We start from the raw sequence: 16,428 nt of genomic DNA on the forward strand, positions 1-16,428 counted from the left end.
CAAATGTCTGCATTTATTTAAAATCAAGTTTGTTCTGGGGGGTGATTGTTCAGTAAAGAAGAGTTGTACCTCAAGCTCTTTATAAAACCAACAAGCTTGAACACGGCTCGAAAAATTATGAGCTGAATCCTGGGCCTTGGCAGATACTTTCCAAGAATGAACATAACAGCAAGGAGAAATATATTTGCCTTGTCTTTCTCTGCTGACATTATTACAGTACATAAGCTTTCATGCTATTTGTTTCAACATCTTGTTTTTCAAAGGAAGCATATTGGAGCTGTGTATTGCTGCTGCTGATGTCAGCCACTCACAGCACCTGTGGGGTTAGGTATTTTTGGAGTGTAGACAGAACATAACTGCGCCTTTCAACTCGGTTAAAATACTTCACCTAAAGGTTTGTTAATTCACAGTGGAGTCATATTATAACTTGAAATTCTGTTGTGATTGACTACTAGCTTGATTATAGTTATTACAGATGGGACTATACTGAATAGAAATTGGAACTCTGTCATTAGTCTGGGTTTCATTATTCAGTATAATTCTCTGCTTTGTAAACAAAGCAAAAAGAAATTAGAGACACGAGTCCTTCTGTCTTAGCCAAAAAGCAAAGATGACCACAAATGTATCCAGTAACTGAAAACTGTAACTAAGACTAGGTAGCAGCCTGTCTTAATAAAAATGGTGAGACTGATGTGTTTAACAGAGCTTGACAATAGGTATCACTCAAATGTTTTAACATTTGCATTTAGAGAACAAAGCTCTTCTGTAAAGATGAGAGCTGAGAACTGACCAATGAGCAATAGTCTGAGGTTTGGTCTTGATGAACACAGGATAGTCAGTCAGGGTACTGCAGAGTCTTAGGAGGTTGGCTTGATTTTGTTTTCAAATGAGCTTTTAAAACTGAGCTTATAGGATACCTAGACAATGATTTTTAACACAGAGGATCACCTCCCTCGACCTGCTAGCCACACTTCTCCTGATGCAGCCCAGGAACTGATTGGCTTTGCGGGCTGCAAGTGCACACTGAGAGCTCATGTTGAGCTTTTTGTCCACCAGCACCCCCAAGTCTCTCTCCTCAGGGCTACTTTCCAGCCAGTCACTGCCCAGCCTGTATTTGTGCCTGGGATTTCCGCGACCCAGATGCAGGACCCTGCACTTGCTCTTATTGAACTTCATGTGCGGGGTGTCCCTGCCCATGGCAGGGGGGTTGGCACTAGATGATCCTTGTGGTCCCTTCCAACCCTGAATGATACTATGATACTATGATACTATGGGTGAATACTGTGGCCTCTTGTTTAGGGGACTATATTAACTTATGTGGAAAGATCAGCATTGAGTCAATCAGAAAGGTAGATTGTTAATGAGGTAAGCTGTGTGTGCAAAGATCTTTTCACTCACCATATTATCTATTCAGCTGAAAAGGAGACATTCCTCAGCAACACTGCTAGAGTAGTGCTGTCATCCCACCACATATTGCTTTGAATTCATCTGTTCCAGCGTCAAGAAATATCTTGATCATTTCCAGTGAGCCAGGAGACTGGGTTCTGACAGGGACAGTTATTTAGGAGATCATTTTCTTGTACTTCTGAAACTGATTTTTCTCTTGCAAAGGGTTGTGGCCACAAGACCAATGGAAATGCAGGATAGAAAGTTTCAGTTATTACAGTATCTGTGCCTGAAGTACTCTGAGCATAGCTTTGAAATAACACTTTGCTTTTCTTCAATTTTTTACATTATCAAATTGGTTCCTAAGATGTTTCCCTCTGTGGGACAGCTTTACCATTTATGAGAACATAGAACACAACACAGTCTGATGATATATTTTACGTGTTAAACTAAGCAGTTTGTGCCTTTGCCCTTTCTCTCCTATCCTGCTGTAGAGAGAGAAAGCCAGTACAGAATTTGGCTCAGTATCCTCATACTAAAGGTAGTTTTGGACTTCTGCAGTATAGGAATCCCAAGAGAGTTGCTGTCACTAAAGATGCTGACCCAGCATCAAACTTTATCATAGTATCAGTCAGGATTAGAAGGGACCACAAGGATCATCTAGTTCCAACCCCCCTGCCATGGGCAGGGACAGCCCTGAACCAAAGATGATAAAAGCTTTTCCTTGCAAGTAATAAGAAAAGTATCTTTTCTTTTTTTTCACATGAGGAATTCTGCCCTGTGTCCCTTTGCAGTGGTGGGCAGCTTGGTGTGGCTCATTTCTATCACTTACACACATATACTCAGGATGTAACCACCTAACAATGATTTGAGCACCTGTCTCGCAGCCAGCATCAAAGATTCCACCCCCCACACACAGCTGAATAGGAAACTGGTTTGGTTTTCCTGGTGTTAGTACTAGCATTGTTTTGAAACCAAAGATTCATTTTCCCCTCTTTGCCAGACTGAGTAGGAAATGGAGTTCCTAGTGTCTAATGCAGCAAGGTTACTATCCCTGAACTCTGAACTTACTACAACAACTACTGCCTGATTATCCAGCCCAATTTCACTCTATACTACTTCTGCCACACTTCTCTGTTTCTTTATCTTCAGGGTGGTTTTTGCTCAATAAATGTAGCTAAACTTGCACTGAGATTTCTCATTTCCTTTTTCTTTCTGAGAAATGGCATGAGCCATGGACAGGTCTTTCTGTGACTCAGAGAAGACTTTAAAAGGCCAGTTAAACTTGGAGGAAGTTGGATTAAATCCTCTTTGAAATGTTGTGTCTTTTGAAGCATTTTCTTACTTCTTCACTGTGAATGTTCTTAGTTGCTATATTTCTGTAGTTGGAATTCTGCTTTTGTTTATGAAATGTCTGCACTCATTCACTAGCAAGTGATTAGCAGAGAAATTTGTCCTGCCTGTAGCTTATTCATACTATTCTTCTCTGGAAAGGTTTTTGAGAGGGGACTTTTAAACCTCTGTTATGTTGCTATTTAATTAACCAACAATGTAAAAGGGGAGGGGGGGGGGGGAAACCCACAAATAGACAAACCCCCCAAAGAACTAAACCCAAAACAACAACAACAACAAAACACACAAACAAAACAAGGAAAAAACACCCCACAAAACATAAAAAAACCAAACCACACCCTCAAAAGAAACCCAAACCAAAGAAAATATTGTTCAAAGGTCCACAGCATTCTCTGAGCACTTCTATTATGCTGCACTTTGTTATTTTGCATTTCTTGAGAATGAAGTAGAACACAGAAGCAGTTTCACCTATGCCTGTGACTAACCTTGTCTTTTTTTAACTCTCCCTGTTTCAGATGTGAGATGGAAAAACAAATTCTGGGGCAAGTCCATGGAAATTGTTCCAGTTGGAACAACACACGTAACTCTCCCAGTGTAAGTGCTGCAGTCATGTGCTGCTGTCCGCTCAGGCACAGACATTTGTGTACATACTGGAGCCATAGCTACCCAGATGAGAACATGCTGTGCTGCATCAGCGAATAGAATAGAATAGAATAAACCAGGTTAGAAGAGATGTTCAAGATCATCATGTCCAGCCTATCATCCAACACCACCTAATCAACTAACCCATGGCACCAAGCACCCTATCAAGTCTCCTCCTGAACACCTCCAGTGATGGTGATTCCACCACCTGCTCAGGCAGCCCATTCCAACAGGCAATCACTCTCTCTGTGTAAAACTTCCTCCTAACCTCCAGCTTAAACCTCCCCTGGCGCAGCCTGAGACTGTGTCCTCTTGTTCTGGTACTGTTTGCCTGGGAGAAGAGACCAACCTCTACCTGTCTACAACCCCCCTTAAGGTAGTTGTAGAGAGCAATAAGGTCACCCCTGAGTCTCCTCTTCTCCAGGCTAAGCAACCCCAGCTCCCTCAGCCTCTCCTCATAGGGCTTGTGTTCCAAGCCCCTCACCAACTTTGTTGCCCTTCTCTGGACTCATTCCAGCAAGTCAACCTCCTTCCTAAACTGAGGGGCCCAGAACTGGACACAGTACTCGAGGTGCAGCCTAACCAGGGCAGTGTACAGGGGCAGAATTGGTGGTTATGATTAAGTTTAAAAACAGAGCAGAGAGAGGAGGAACACGGGCAAAACCCACCAAACCAAAACCAGAAGTATAAAACAGAAGCATGAACTCAACACCAAGAGATGAAATAAAAAATAGCATTCCTTTGTATCTTGCAGATAGCAAAGTTGGTGTTTTTGTACTTCAGTTGAATTTCAAGCTTTACAGAGTGGGTTTTTTTTTTAACTTGCAGTTAAAAATTGCACGCTAGAGGAGGCTATGAATTCCATTGCTTGAATTTGGGTTTGGGGGACAGGATGTTGTTGGTGCTCCTGTCTTTTCTACCTCCATTTGCACAAGCCCTAACACCATGGGGTCCTGGTCTGTAGGTGACGCCAATAGCTATCATCACTGCAAAACAGTTATTGTGAGTGATAAACAGGAACAGTTGCATATCAGGTGTTTATTCTACAAGGAAGGAAGTAACCATTGTAGTTCTGTGTTGAGCTTAGTTTAATTACAAAAAAGAAATAAATTAAAGTCTGCAGTGTTCCTATTCTGGCTTGTCAGAGTGCCCACTGCAGGTCAGCAATTAAGGTCTCTTAAAATTTGACCTGTGTTCATCATTTTAGAATAGAATAGAATAGAATAGACCAGGCCAGACCAGACCAGGTTGGAAGAGACCTTCAAGATCATCGTGTCCAACCTGTCATCCAACACCACCTAATCAACTAAACCATGCAACCCAGCACCCTATCAACTCTCCTCCTCAACACCTCCAGTGATGGTGACTCCACCACCTCTTTGGGCAGCCCATTCCAATGGGCAATCACTCTCTCTGTGTAAAACTTCCTCCTAACCTCCAGCCTAAACCTCCCCTGGCACAGCACCAGAGGTCTAAAAGGGGATTAATGTCCAAATTACATCTTCTAAAGAGAATCTACAAAGTTAGTTATGCTGCCATCTGAAGGAAAAAGACCAATGAACCTAGCACTCATCAGACTAACAATGCCTTTTTCCTTTTAATGTTGGTAAAAATGTGATACAGAAAGATAGTGTCCACAAGATAATGTATGAGAGGTTGTGTTCATAGTGGCCAGTGTAAGCTGGAGTCTTTAGGACGTGAGTTGAGGGTTCTGAGGCAAGGTAACTATTAGATTAGGGCGCATGAGGGCTGATGATCTGGAAAATAATCTGATTGATGTGTGGTCTCCATATGCTGTTTTGTATCCCTGTGTATCTGATGTGGAATTTGGTACAAAAGTGGTACTAAGACTGTAGGTGGAAATGAAGCATTAAGGTCATTTTTTGAGCAAATACAGTATTTTTTGCAAGTATGATAGCGCATGTGGACATGCAGGAAAACCGGGGCAAACTGGCTGCACAGCTGCTAGTCTGTAAAAACTATCCCTGTGCCTACTCCAGCAATGCAGCAAGTGGAAGGAAGTGATTAAGGAAAGGTAAGGAAAGATTCTAATATCACAGTATCACCAAGGTTGGAAGAGACCTCAAAGATCACCATATTTTCATGGGATGTGTGCAGGCAGTTGCTGTGGAGAAGCTGGTGCTTTGTAAGCTTACCCTTCACCTTACCAGTAGCAACTTGGCTCTCAATACGCAGAATAAATTGTAGAATATGTTGTCTTCAGGAGAATCCTTTTCTCAAGCCTGGAGAAGAGAAGACTCAAGGGTGACCTTATTGCTCTCTACAACTACCTGAGGGGGGGTTGTAGACAAGCAGAGGTTGGTCTCTCTTCCCAGGCAGCCAGTGCCAGAACAAGAGGACACAGTCTCAGGCTGCGCCAGGGGAGGTTCAGGCTGGAGGTCAGGAGGAAGTTTTACACAGAGAGAGTGATTGCCCATTGGAATAGGCTGCTTGGGGAGGTGGTGGAGTCACCATCGCTGGAGGTGTTCAGGAGGAGACTTGACAGGGTGCTTGGTTGCATGGGTTAGTTGATTAGGTGGTGTTGGATGATAGGTTGGACACGATGATCTTGAAGGTCTCTTCCAACCTGGTTTATTCTATTCTATAAAGCTCTCTTATAGGCACATTTATTTCTTCAATAAAAGGTAAAATGTTGTATTATCTATTGGTAGTTGTTCACCTCTTCCTGTCTGCTGTCTTCTAGTGTGCAACTCAGTGAGAACTTTTGCTCGTGCCTGAAGCACACATATTGGCTCAGCCCTGAAAGCTTGAGCCAAGCTCATTCTACTCAATAAGTCTGACCAGAGTCATCATGACTTTCAGTTATCCCAGTGTTACAAGATGTGAAATGGGAATTTCAGCCAGTAGAAGAGAGTGGAATTATTGCTTTTGGAAACTTAAAACTGGTCAAGAGGGACAAACAGATTGAGAGAGAACTGAATTCAAGACTGAGGCTTATAGCAGAAGTGAAACCGGTTTTCTGGGAGACAGAATTGTTGTCATAGGGTTTGGTTTTGAGGTGTAAGACAAGACATTGAGGCATTCCAGGAAAAAAAAAAAAAAGAAAAAATACTTTTTTCTGTATGAGTTCATTTGAACATGGCATGAGATTTTTCATGGATGACTTTTTTTCTTCCAGTTTTAAAGACCATTTTGCTTGGAACAAGGTGACGTCTTGCATCCATAACATTTTAAGTGGGCAAAGATGGATTGAACACTATGGAGAGATCATCATCAAAAATCTCAATGATGACACTTGCCATTGCAAACTGAATTTCATTAAGGTAACTACAGCAGCTAGGTAGAGCCAGATGAGAAAGTGAAGGACCAATTTGGGGCTGTTCAGTCTGCAGAAGAGAAGGCTCCGAGGTGACCTAATTGTGGCCTTCCAGTATCTGAAGGGGGCCTACAAGAAGGCTGGGAAGGGTATCAGGTAGTGATAGGACTAGGGGGAATTGAATGAAGCTGGAAGTGGGGAGATTCGGGCTGGACATGAGGAGGAAGTTCTTCCCCATGAGAGTGGTGAAGCCCCGGAATGGGATGTCCAGGGAGGTTGTTGAGGCCCCGTCCCTGGAGGTGTTTAAGACCCAGCTGGATGAGTTTGTGGTCAGCCTGATGTAGTGTGGGGTGTCCCTGCCCATGGCAGGGGGGTTGGAACTAGATGATCCTTGTGGTCCCTTCCAACCCTGACTGATACTATGATACTATGAATTTTCTCAAGTGATTCCACTGGAGATGTGGAAAACTATGAGGACAGTAAAGAAAGAAATCTCATAAAAACCTACTCCGTGTTTGATGAGAGAGGCAGGCACAAGACATCTACTGACAGACTCACCACATGCAGATTGCTTGTGCTGTCGTGGCATTCATGCAACAACTGGAGAACCAGTGCTTATGCAGGGTGCTCCACCTACTGCTCTTTTCTGGCTCTTTGCAGGTGCTTGGGGGAGTTTGTGAGAGGTTGTGGTGTTAGTCAAAACTTTTGCTTCAGTACAAGTTATCAAGATGTGACTTACTCAGGAGATGCTCTTATAACTGAAATAAAAATGGGGTTTTGGCAATAAATGCCTTCTTCCTAGTAAAGGAAAATCAATTACAACCTGTGCTTTACCTGGTACTGCCCCTAAAAAGACAAAAATAACTAAAATTCTCAATGTTAGTATTTTAATAAGCTGATTAATAGCACTAATAGCAGCTGCTTGCATATGATAACATAGTGCACCCCTTGATGAATAGTTTTCATTTCAGAAAACCACTCTATATAGCATGGTGCTCTTGACATGGAAAAATCACTTACACTTCATCTCTTTTTTCCCCCTTGTTCCTCTTAATTCTAGGCAAAGTATTGGACTCCAAATGCACATGAGATTGAAGGCAGTGTCATGGATAAAGCTGGGAAAGTTGTGCACCGGCTCTTTGGGAAGTGGCATGACAGCTTATACTGTGGGACAACTTCATCTTCTAACTGCATATGGAGAGCAAGTTAGTGATCAGAAAGGCTAAGATAAAGGACTTAAGATCTGTTCCAGAAGCAGCTCGCTGGTTTAATCTCTTTATTGGGCCCTAACTTACTGTTATTTCTGTGTGGAGTATTAGATTTATGTCAAGCATTTAAAATTTAGACCAGATGAATGCATCATTTCACTTCAATAATACAGACAACTTAATCCTATGACTTCCTGTGTTTTCTCCATTCACCACAGTTTTCATACTTGGGCATGAAGTGGGTATTGAGGGATCTAAAAGGAAGAGAGATTAATTAAAAAAGGAACTAAACCCTTCTCTTTGTGTAGAGAATTGTTATGTATCTGAGATATTAAACATTGGAGGACAGCCCACAAAGCTCTCTTCTGTAATGACAGTTCATTCTGTAATGAACTTCTCCCAGACTTGTGGGATTTTTGTCTACTGTGTTTTGAAAAAGCACTGTGATGATAGCATGGTCTTGATCATGGTGTTGCTCTGATTCAGCTGAGAGAACACAAATCTGTTTTGTTGCAGTGCAACAATCAAGGGGCATGTTGTCTTTTGTCACGTTATTGAAAACCTCTTATTCACCCAGAACTGAGGTCACAGTTCAGAGATGAACAAATGACTGAGAGGAGCTTGGAATTTTCCCTTCTGAAGAGGACAGCATTTAACTGGAATTCTGAATGTACTCTTTTCTGCAGATCCAATGCCTAAAGATCATGAACAGTGGTATGGATTCACACAATTTGCACTGGAGTTAAATGAACTGGACCTGCAAACTAGGCCTTTACTCCCACCCACTGATACACGTTTTAGGCCAGACCAAAGGTACTACGTTTCAGCTCTCAAGTAACTTCCTCAAATAGTTCTGAATCTTCTGTACGCTGACTTTAGCCTAAGCTGAGACTGTTTAGTGTAGACACCTGCAGTGTTTTCAATTTCTACATAAATGTGCATCTGAGACAGACTAGTGTTGCCTAAAATTAGCTCCTGGATGCTTCTAGATACCTGCCTTTTGGAAGATGTAAAAACTTCAGTGCTTCAGATACTGGATGCTGAGTATAGAGTGAACAACTGAAAACTGAATACTTGAAATTTCTTTCTGTATATTGCCACTATTTCTAACTTCCAAGTAAAATAATATAACAATGACTCTGAGATTTTTGATAGCGTAGTTGTCTGTGGATGTAGCTGTTGACCTTTCAAGCACTGCTCTTAAAGATTAGATTCTGGAGCTCTGGACGACCTGGAAAAGATGGGGGACAGAAGCACTAATTCTGTCTCTTATTATTGCTGGTGCTACAGGTGTCTAGAAGAAGGAAATATTGAAGGAGCTGAAATGCAAAAGCAGAGGATTGAGCAGCTACAAAGAGAACGACGGAAGGTACTGGAAGAGAACAACTTAGAGCATCAGCCTAGGTTTTTCAGGTACTATACAACAGCATGTACTATCATTTACTGACATTCTGAACTGCTATTGAGTGGGCTCCACTTTTTTCCAGGTTTCTTCTTGATTTTCATATGTTGGCAAGGTAGAACACTCCAGATGTAGTTAAAACTTAGAATTCTGTATTTAATTTTTCATTAGTGCATCCCTAAAATTCTTTCTGATTTTTTGATTGTTTGCCTTGATGGCAATAGGTATTTAGTTTACATTTCTTTTGCCTGAATAAATGCAGCAGGTTGGATTCTTTCAGGCAAGACGAAGTAGCTGGATGTAGCTTAGTTACCTCTGCTGAGTTTGGTGGGATTGCCTTGTGTGAAAGTGTGCAGAGTTGGAGCCTTTGAATTCTTGGACTGGTTTTGGACATGTTTCCCCTATTTCATGAGGAGAGCATTATCACTCAGAGGGCACTTTATTTCCTCCTGTTGTAAACCAATCAATAGGAGACTTTAGCTATCAAAAGACAAAAATGAATGCTGATGAGGACATGTAGTAGTGATAGGACTAGGGGGAATGGAATGAAGCTGGAGGTGGGGAGATTCAGGCTAGATGTGAGGAGGAGGTTCTTCACCGTGAGAGTGGTGAAACCCTGGAATGGGTTGTCCAGGGAGGTGGTCGAGGCCCCATCCCTGGAGGTGTTTAAGACCAGGCTGGATGAGGCTTTGGCCAGGCTGATCTAGTGTGGGGTGTCCCTGCCCATGGCAGGGGCGTTGGAACTAGATGATCCTTGTGGTCCCTTCCAACCCTGAATGATACTATGATACTATGATACATGGCTTTCTGCCCTCCAGCTCCTCTGTTCTCCTGCAATGAAAGAGTTGGAGCCAAGGTGAATGTTGTATGGGCCTGTGTATCACAGTTAACAGATCTGGGATCCCATTTGTTTTTTTCCTCTGTATACATAGATACTGCTGAGGAACCCAGCAACATTTAAAATAAGAGCAAAAAGGGAATGGCTCAGACCACTATATGTCTGACAAGCTGCTGAGCTCACTCATCACATGTGAATACACCTATGAAAGAGAAACAAATGTTGCTTCCAGCAGGATAGAGGCTAAGTCTAATACTTCATAATTGCACATTCACAGTAAGAACTGTGAATAAGGATTTGAATCCTCACAATGGGGATTTGAAAACTGAGATTTGTGGTGCAGATTTTAATAACAGAATAAAGAATTTAATTACTATATAGCAAAAGCGTTACCCAGTGTTAGAGTGGATATGAATTATGCATTTGGCTTTTAAATAGTGATTTCTCTCTTCAGCAAATCACAAGCCTTGGTTTACTTAAAAGAATAATTAGCTGTCATGCCAAATACATTGCACACTAGATTAAAACCAGACAGATTCCTTCAGGGTACTGTGCCCAGTGCAGTGAGTCTCACCTCTTGACCAAGAGCTCCAGGATTTCTTTATGCAATATAAGTGGTGACCTTTGGAGAGGTAATAAGATAGTTTCCACTTTCCACTCAAAGCTGCCTTTGAGACCGTGAAGTAAACCTGGACTGCAGTTTTAAGTGCTAAGCACTGGCATATGACAGTGAGATAAGAGTGTTGGTCTCAGCTGTACACTAGGCTACTGAGATGAATCTCTAAAGCCTGGTGCAAACATACCAATTTGCTTCACTTTTTTGAAGGCTGCATTGAATTGCACTGCACTTGGTTCATGAGCTGGATTTGGTACCTGTGCATACTGCTACACTGCATTACACAGCAGATGTTGACTTGCTGGAGCGTGTCCAGAGAAGGGCAACAAAGTTGGTGAGGGGCTTGGAACACAGCCCTGTGAGGAGAGGCTGAGGGAGCTGGGGTTGCTTAGCCTGGAGAAGAGGAGACTCAGGGGTGACCTTATTGCTCTCTACAACTACCTTAAGGGGGGTTGTAGACAGGCAGAGGTTGGTCTCTTCACCCAGGCAACCAGTACCAGAACAAGAGGACACAGTCTCAGGCTGTGCCAAGGGAGGTTTAGGCTGGAGATTTGGAGGAAGTTTTACACAGAGAGAGTGATTGGCCATTGGAATGGGCTGCCCTGGGAGGTGGTGGAATCACCATCACTGGAGGTGTTCAGGAGGAGACTTGACAGGGTGCTTGGTTGCATGGTTTAGTTGGTTGGGTGGTGTTGGATGATAGGTTGGACACGATGATCTTGAAGGTCTCTTCCAACCTGGTCTGGTCTGGTCTGGTCTGGTCTGATCTATTCTATTCTATTCTAAATACAAGCTTTACATTTAAGACACTTGTTTAATCTTTCATAGGAAATCCGACGATGACTGCTGGGTGAGCAACGGAACGTACATGGAGCTTAGAAAAGAACCTGGTTTTTCCAAACTGGACAATCCTGTCCTCTGGTGAAAGAGGAGCTAAGTGAAGACACTCTGTCCTGTATTCTCAGATCTGATTTTAAAAGAAATATATATATATATAAAAAATATCTCTCTATATATATATACACACACACATACACATATAATGTATGGGGCGGGGGGGGTGTATGTGTGCAAGTGTGCATATCTCCAGAATTGTGCTTCATTTAGAATCTGATGATTACTTTCCTTTACTCTGACTGTTGCAGTGATTGTTTGAACGTATAAATACCCTAACTTCTTTTTTATAAAATATTTAATAAATAGTACTGAATGTTAACAGTGAGAGGGGAAAGAGGAGTTTTTACACTACTTTTCCAACGTGTAATGATGTCAGTTCTGAGTTAACTTATGCCTTATTGAACTGCATTGGAGACAGTAGCATCAGCATCTCCTAGCTGTGCTGAGAAATCGCAGTGCAAGCCTTAGTAACTCAAATTCTAAGCAGGCTTCCACAGTTCAGTGAGTAGTTCAGCTGTCTCTAGGTTGGTGTAAACTGATAAAACAGATTATCAGCTGGTGCTGGAAACAGAGTATGGTCTTTTGCTGCCTGTAGAAAAGATTTTAAATAAGCTTTTGTTTCTATTAGCTTTCTTCTTAGCATTATGGAGGAGGTAGTTCTGAGCTTGCATCAGTGGTTCTATTGCCTTATATGTAAACTGTATCTGGCTAAATGTAGTGCTAGAGAATCAGGAATCGCCAAAATTTTCCACTGGGAAAAAAATTCCCCTTCAGACTTCCAGCCCCCAACAGGGCAAGAAGAGGAGATCCTTTGTATATACTGCTTGAGCACTGACTAGATGAAAAAGCTCTCTCTTTTTCCACTAAGTAAAACCTATACAGAGCACAAAATCCTGTGCTTCCATAGCTCCATTTGTTTTTATTAACCTGAAAATTGCAGCAGTAAGACTTTTTAAAGAGGAAGCAAACGGATTGTTTTAAGCTAGAGATTTTTTTCTTAGTATTTTGATATTTTCTACCTCTTAAGAATTAAACAGCGTATTTAAGATCTTATATTTAAAATATGACCATCTGCCTTATGGAGAAGTGTACAGAGTCTTTGATCTTCCTCTGTTTGTGTGTAATGTTCACATAAATATTGAAGTGTCTTGCACTAAATCAACTACATCCCTTTCCTGTTATTTTATACATATGGCTAGATTTGTGAACCTACTAAACCATGGGTCAGGAATTTAGCAAGAAGCAAATGTAGCAGAAATTGCACTTTTGAGTATAGAGAAGGGGTAGTATTTGATGCTTTTCCCATCAAATCACAATGCCACAGTCATTAGTTGAATAATTTGCATTCCTACCTATCTGCGACCCAAGCTGTTCTATGTGTCTGTGACTCTCTGGCAACAGTGCAATTACCAAGGTATATAGATCTGTATCCTATCACCACCATCACCCCCTTTTCTTTTTTGTTACATGCCGTTTCAAGGAGAGAAAACAAACTCAAATGTTGTTGGCACATTAGAATGACTTCTGACTGGAACCAGCTGGCCATGGCATGGATAAAGGAGGCTAGGGAAGTAGTTTAGAAAAGCTTGCACTTTGTGCTGCATTGCTCTAAAGCAAACCCAGTAAAAATGGATCCATTTGTTATGTGTAACCTGAAGGAAATACCATGAATGCTTCCACTTAAAAATAGATCTGTGATAGCAGATTAGAAGCATATTTGAAATTTGCTTTTCCGTTTCCTTAAAGGCTCAGAGGCTTTGTCACCAATTTTCCCTTTGCCCAGGAGCTCTGCCTCAATATCACTTCTGTAATATATTACCAAAGAACTTATCATAACTCTTTCTATTTGGATATGTCCTTTAAAGACTTGACTACTATGCCAGGAGCTTACAACAAGGCAAGGTTCACATCAGTACGAAGACAAAAATCTGCACTTCCACTCCAAAGGAAATCAGAACCTTTGGGAGCTGTTTGGCTTTTCCAGGAAAGTGAGGATCTCTTCATGGCTTGCTCCCTTCTTGTGTTTTATTCTTGTATTAACCATCAAAACTTGGCACAGAAATGAGTTGGTATTTGTAATTATCCTTGCTGTTGGCAATTACTATTTATACCAAAAACAGCATTCACTTGACAACAAAAGAGGATGGGGGTAGGGGTGGGGATTCAATATTTTTAAAAGCTTTTAAGAAAGGGAGTAAAATTTGTGGAGGTTGGATTAAACTTGGCAGCTACTGTGATTACTGTCTGCTCTGATTGCTGGGTTTGTATTTTCATGTATGGAAGAGATGTCCCCATCCTTTGTCATTGATAGAATCTGAAATGGAAGGATTAGAAGCCAAAAGGCAAAGCTGAAGAATTGTAATGCATTAAAATCAGCAAGTGTTAAATGAAACTAATCTCATACTGGGTGTTTGTGTCATGGTTTTTGAGAAAGCAGGCTGGCAGTGTTGCCTTGTATCTTACCATCTAAAATCACCTGAATACATTGAATCAATGACAAGAAGCATTGGGTTGAATAGTGCCTTACATATTGTTTCCTTTGGTAGAACTCCTGTATCAAGAAGGCAAACTTCAGATTTTTACTGTCATCTCCAGACCAAAACCAGCCCTGAGAATAATCCAGGGCATTTCTAATATATATGAAGCAAAATCATTGCACAAGTAGTTGTGTGTTAGTTTTCCAGCACTGATCTACTTCTTTTAATTGCTTTTTGAACTACAGGTCCAGCAAAGTATTTGGGTCCTTTTTACAGAGCTCAGAAAATCAGATATGTTGAAGGAAGAGCAAAACAGACAAAGTTTTGACAAAGAAACATCCTAGAGATCTGGTTTCCCACCACCAAGAAGGACCTGAAGCAGAATTCTTGGCTTCCTTTAAAATGTGGCCCCTGCAGGAAGTACTGTTTGCAAACACCTTCACCCAGTTATTTAGCAGTTCAGTGCTGCAGCCAGGTCACTGTACAGACAGGTACACAGATTCATGGCACTGGAATGTGGTTTTGGGGCCACACAAAGATCCAGTGCTGGTCTCAACCCCCACCAAAAAAGCATCCTAACAAAAACCTTACCCCTTCCCATGCCCTCTGTTTTCCTTCACCTGCTTACAGTTCTATTTAGGTTTTTGATGTGGACCCCCATACCTAGAAGTCCTTATTAGTGGCACATTTTCACTCACCTGATATTTTTTTTCTCTAAAAAATAGGCTAACAGTCCATTCTAACAAGCTTTAAATGACAAATCATGCCTAAAAGCTCTAGTTAAAATCTTTCCCTACCAATATTATGGCCTAGTTCTGCATCATTTTCTTGGCTCTGAACAGGAGTTTCTTCCCACTTGCGCTCTGGATTCAGACCACAGCCTGGTAAGGGTACTGTGCTACGGAAGTGTGCAGCTCCATCTCCTCAGCGTACTCCTAATTAATACCCTTGCATCTGCTTTTGTGTAACTCTCTTCTGTCATCTCTCTAGATGGCCAGCTTTGCTGAGCAGGAAATTTTCAGCATTATCTTATGTACAGCCCATAGCAGCAAGGCAAGACGAAGAGGAGTGCAAAAACTGGCCCACAGTGCATGTAACATAGAGAGAAGGATGAAATCCAACTTCTCCACATAACTGAATACATCTTGCAAGGGCTAGCATCAGATGGTGCTATTCAAAGTAGTGAAGATAAAGTGGAAGGGATTTTTTGGAGCTGTTTTCATTCATGGATTATGCCTACTATAAATAAAATTCAGAGTATTCACTAACTCATCCTTTCTGTTTTCCAGCTACTGGTGGGTGCAACTTACTCCAGTAGCTGTGGGTTCATAAGAGGCTGCATGCTATCTGGCTTATCTGTGGAAACTTAGTAAATGCTGTAACTTCTCACCAAATGTGTTACTGTACTGCTTGGTTCTTAGATACTGTTCCTGCTGCAGCTTTTGAAAGCAATAAGAGAAATTTTCCACATACAGAGTTGCCATAAGTTAAACACAAAACATTTTAAGCTGCTTGGTTTTTACATGAATTGTGGATTTGGTGTCTTTGTTGTGTAATTCAAAACTGTAATAAAGCCTGTGAGAAAGTTTGAGAGGTTGATCCACAGGAGGTGGTGAGCCCCTTCAGCTCCACACCTTGGAGATGGTTGGTATCCCTCAGAATCAGGCAGTCTTGTATTTATGTTAACAATATTTTGCTAGCTCCCATACTGGAAAAATTACCACATGTATGAGGTGTGACAGACACAAAGCTGCTAAATGCTGAATTTGTTCTTTGCCTTGGTGGGGCATTAGTGATTCCAGAATGAAGGCAGGCATCGTGTGCATTAGAATTATCACTGACTTTCAGATTTATCAGGACTTGCTGCAGTCAGGATCGTTCCTGTTTCCTGCTTCACTTACTCCAAAATTTTGTAACAATATTGGAGCACCTTGCTGCACAGTTTGATTTATTACTTTTGTATCTGTAACCCATTTAGTTGGATGTTAATAAATCATACTTGCAAAAGGCCATAGAGCACCCTGACTTTTTCCCAGGGCTTGTAAGCATTCTTTCTTCAAAATGTTGTTAGTGTCAGCTGATAGAAGTCTGTCTGCTGTAGTGATCTGTGTGGTTTGCACTTGCAAACGTGGCAAGTGTGAAAGAGCTTTCATCTGCTGGAAGCCTTATTTATTGCTCTCACAATCTGTCTGGTAGTTGTGTCATGTTCCAGTTGTTTACCAGTTACCTGCACCCACTGCATGGCAGTCAGATGGGTAATAAGCCAAACACCTGAGGCAGGGGAAAAGGTAAGCTGATGGAGTTAATTTATAGCTATAAATGAATTGTTGAT

General features: G+C 41.6%; 1 protein-coding gene across 3 annotated transcripts in view; it reads left to right on the top strand.

The window, feature by feature from the left end:
• Nucleotides 1-16,089, top strand: part of OSBPL3 (oxysterol binding protein like 3) — a 111,963-nt gene extending 95,874 nt beyond the window's left edge. For all 3 annotated transcript variants that reach the window (XM_068152406.1, XM_068152410.1, XM_068152407.1), the window contains 6 exons: nt 3,255-3,333; nt 6,521-6,665; nt 7,719-7,863; nt 8,553-8,679; nt 9,157-9,279; nt 11,551-16,089. In XM_068152406.1, coding sequence (XP_068008507.1) covers nt 3,255-3,333; nt 6,521-6,665; nt 7,719-7,863; nt 8,553-8,679; nt 9,157-9,279; nt 11,551-11,647 — 716 coding nt within the window. In that variant the 3' untranslated portion in view covers nt 11,648-16,089. The remainder of the gene's footprint in view (nt 1-3,254; nt 3,334-6,520; nt 6,666-7,718; nt 7,864-8,552; nt 8,680-9,156; nt 9,280-11,550) is intronic.
• Nucleotides 16,090-16,428: the final 339 nt, after the last annotated feature.

The sequence above is a fragment of the Melanerpes formicivorus genome, unplaced genomic scaffold (assembly GCF_026170545.1).
Source record: "Melanerpes formicivorus ecotype bairdi unplaced genomic scaffold, bMelFor1.0.p_v2 SCAF_23, whole genome shotgun sequence".
NCBI lineage: Eukaryota > Metazoa > Chordata > Aves > Piciformes > Picidae > Melanerpes > Melanerpes formicivorus.